This window comes from Buceros rhinoceros, unplaced genomic scaffold (genome assembly GCF_000710305.1).
Source record: "Buceros rhinoceros silvestris isolate BGI_N320 unplaced genomic scaffold, ASM71030v1 scaffold24949, whole genome shotgun sequence".
Lineage (NCBI taxonomy): Eukaryota > Metazoa > Chordata > Aves > Bucerotiformes > Bucerotidae > Buceros > Buceros rhinoceros.
In genome coordinates, this window is record NW_010433641.1 from 10,783 (window position 1) to 11,472 (window position 690).

Genomic DNA, 690 nt, shown 5'->3' on the forward strand with positions numbered 1-690 from the left:
GGGGGATCCGGGGAGGACGAGCCAACCTCAGGCCGAGGGCAGCCGCCGGCGGCACCAGCCGAGCTAACGGATGCTGCCGTCTCCCTCACCGCTCTGCAGCTTCTCCCGCTCGATGGAGCGCACCAGCTCCTGCACAAACTTTGTCTCCGAAGCCATCTGCTTCGCCAGCGCCTCGTAGTGGTTCTCCAGCTTCCGGTAACGCCTCTTGAGGCCGTTGGCCACCTGCACCACGCTCTTGGTCTCCTCCTGCACCTGCTTCTTCAGGGCCTCCGTCTTCTGCAGCTCCTGCCTGATCTGGCGGAGGTCCTGGCTGATGCTCTCGTTCTCCTCCTTGTACCATGACTCCTTCTCCTCATAGATGGACAGCAGAGCTTCAATGTCCTCCTGGTAGGACTTCTTGTTCCTCTCCAGCTCCCGGAGGCTCTCCTCGGCTGCAGCCACCTCCTCCATGACCTTAGAGAAGCGCTCAAAGTTGATGTACGTGTTGTTCGGTGGCATGCTGGAGTGGGACTTGATGGTGTACTCCTTCAGGCGTGTGGTCTTCAGCCGCCGGCGCTCAGGCTTCTTGCAGCTGTCCTCATTGCGGACGTTCCTCCTCTTGATGACCTGCAGAGAGGGACAGCCACAGGCATGGGGCGCAGCTGTGACAGCGAGAGGCACCCCCCACAGCCCACCAGCAGCAGCAGGGCC

General features: G+C 61.9%; 1 protein-coding gene across 1 annotated transcript in view; it reads right to left on the bottom strand.

Moving 5' to 3' along the window:
- Positions 1-63: 63 nt before the first annotated feature.
- DAPK3 (death-associated protein kinase 3) overlaps positions 64-690 on the bottom strand; it is a gene marked incomplete at its 5' end in the record, with an annotated part of 2,283 nt that continues 1,656 nt past the window's right edge. Inside the window, 1 exon segment of the mRNA XM_010144194.1 lies at positions 64-606. Coding sequence (XP_010142496.1) covers positions 64-606 — 543 coding nt within the window.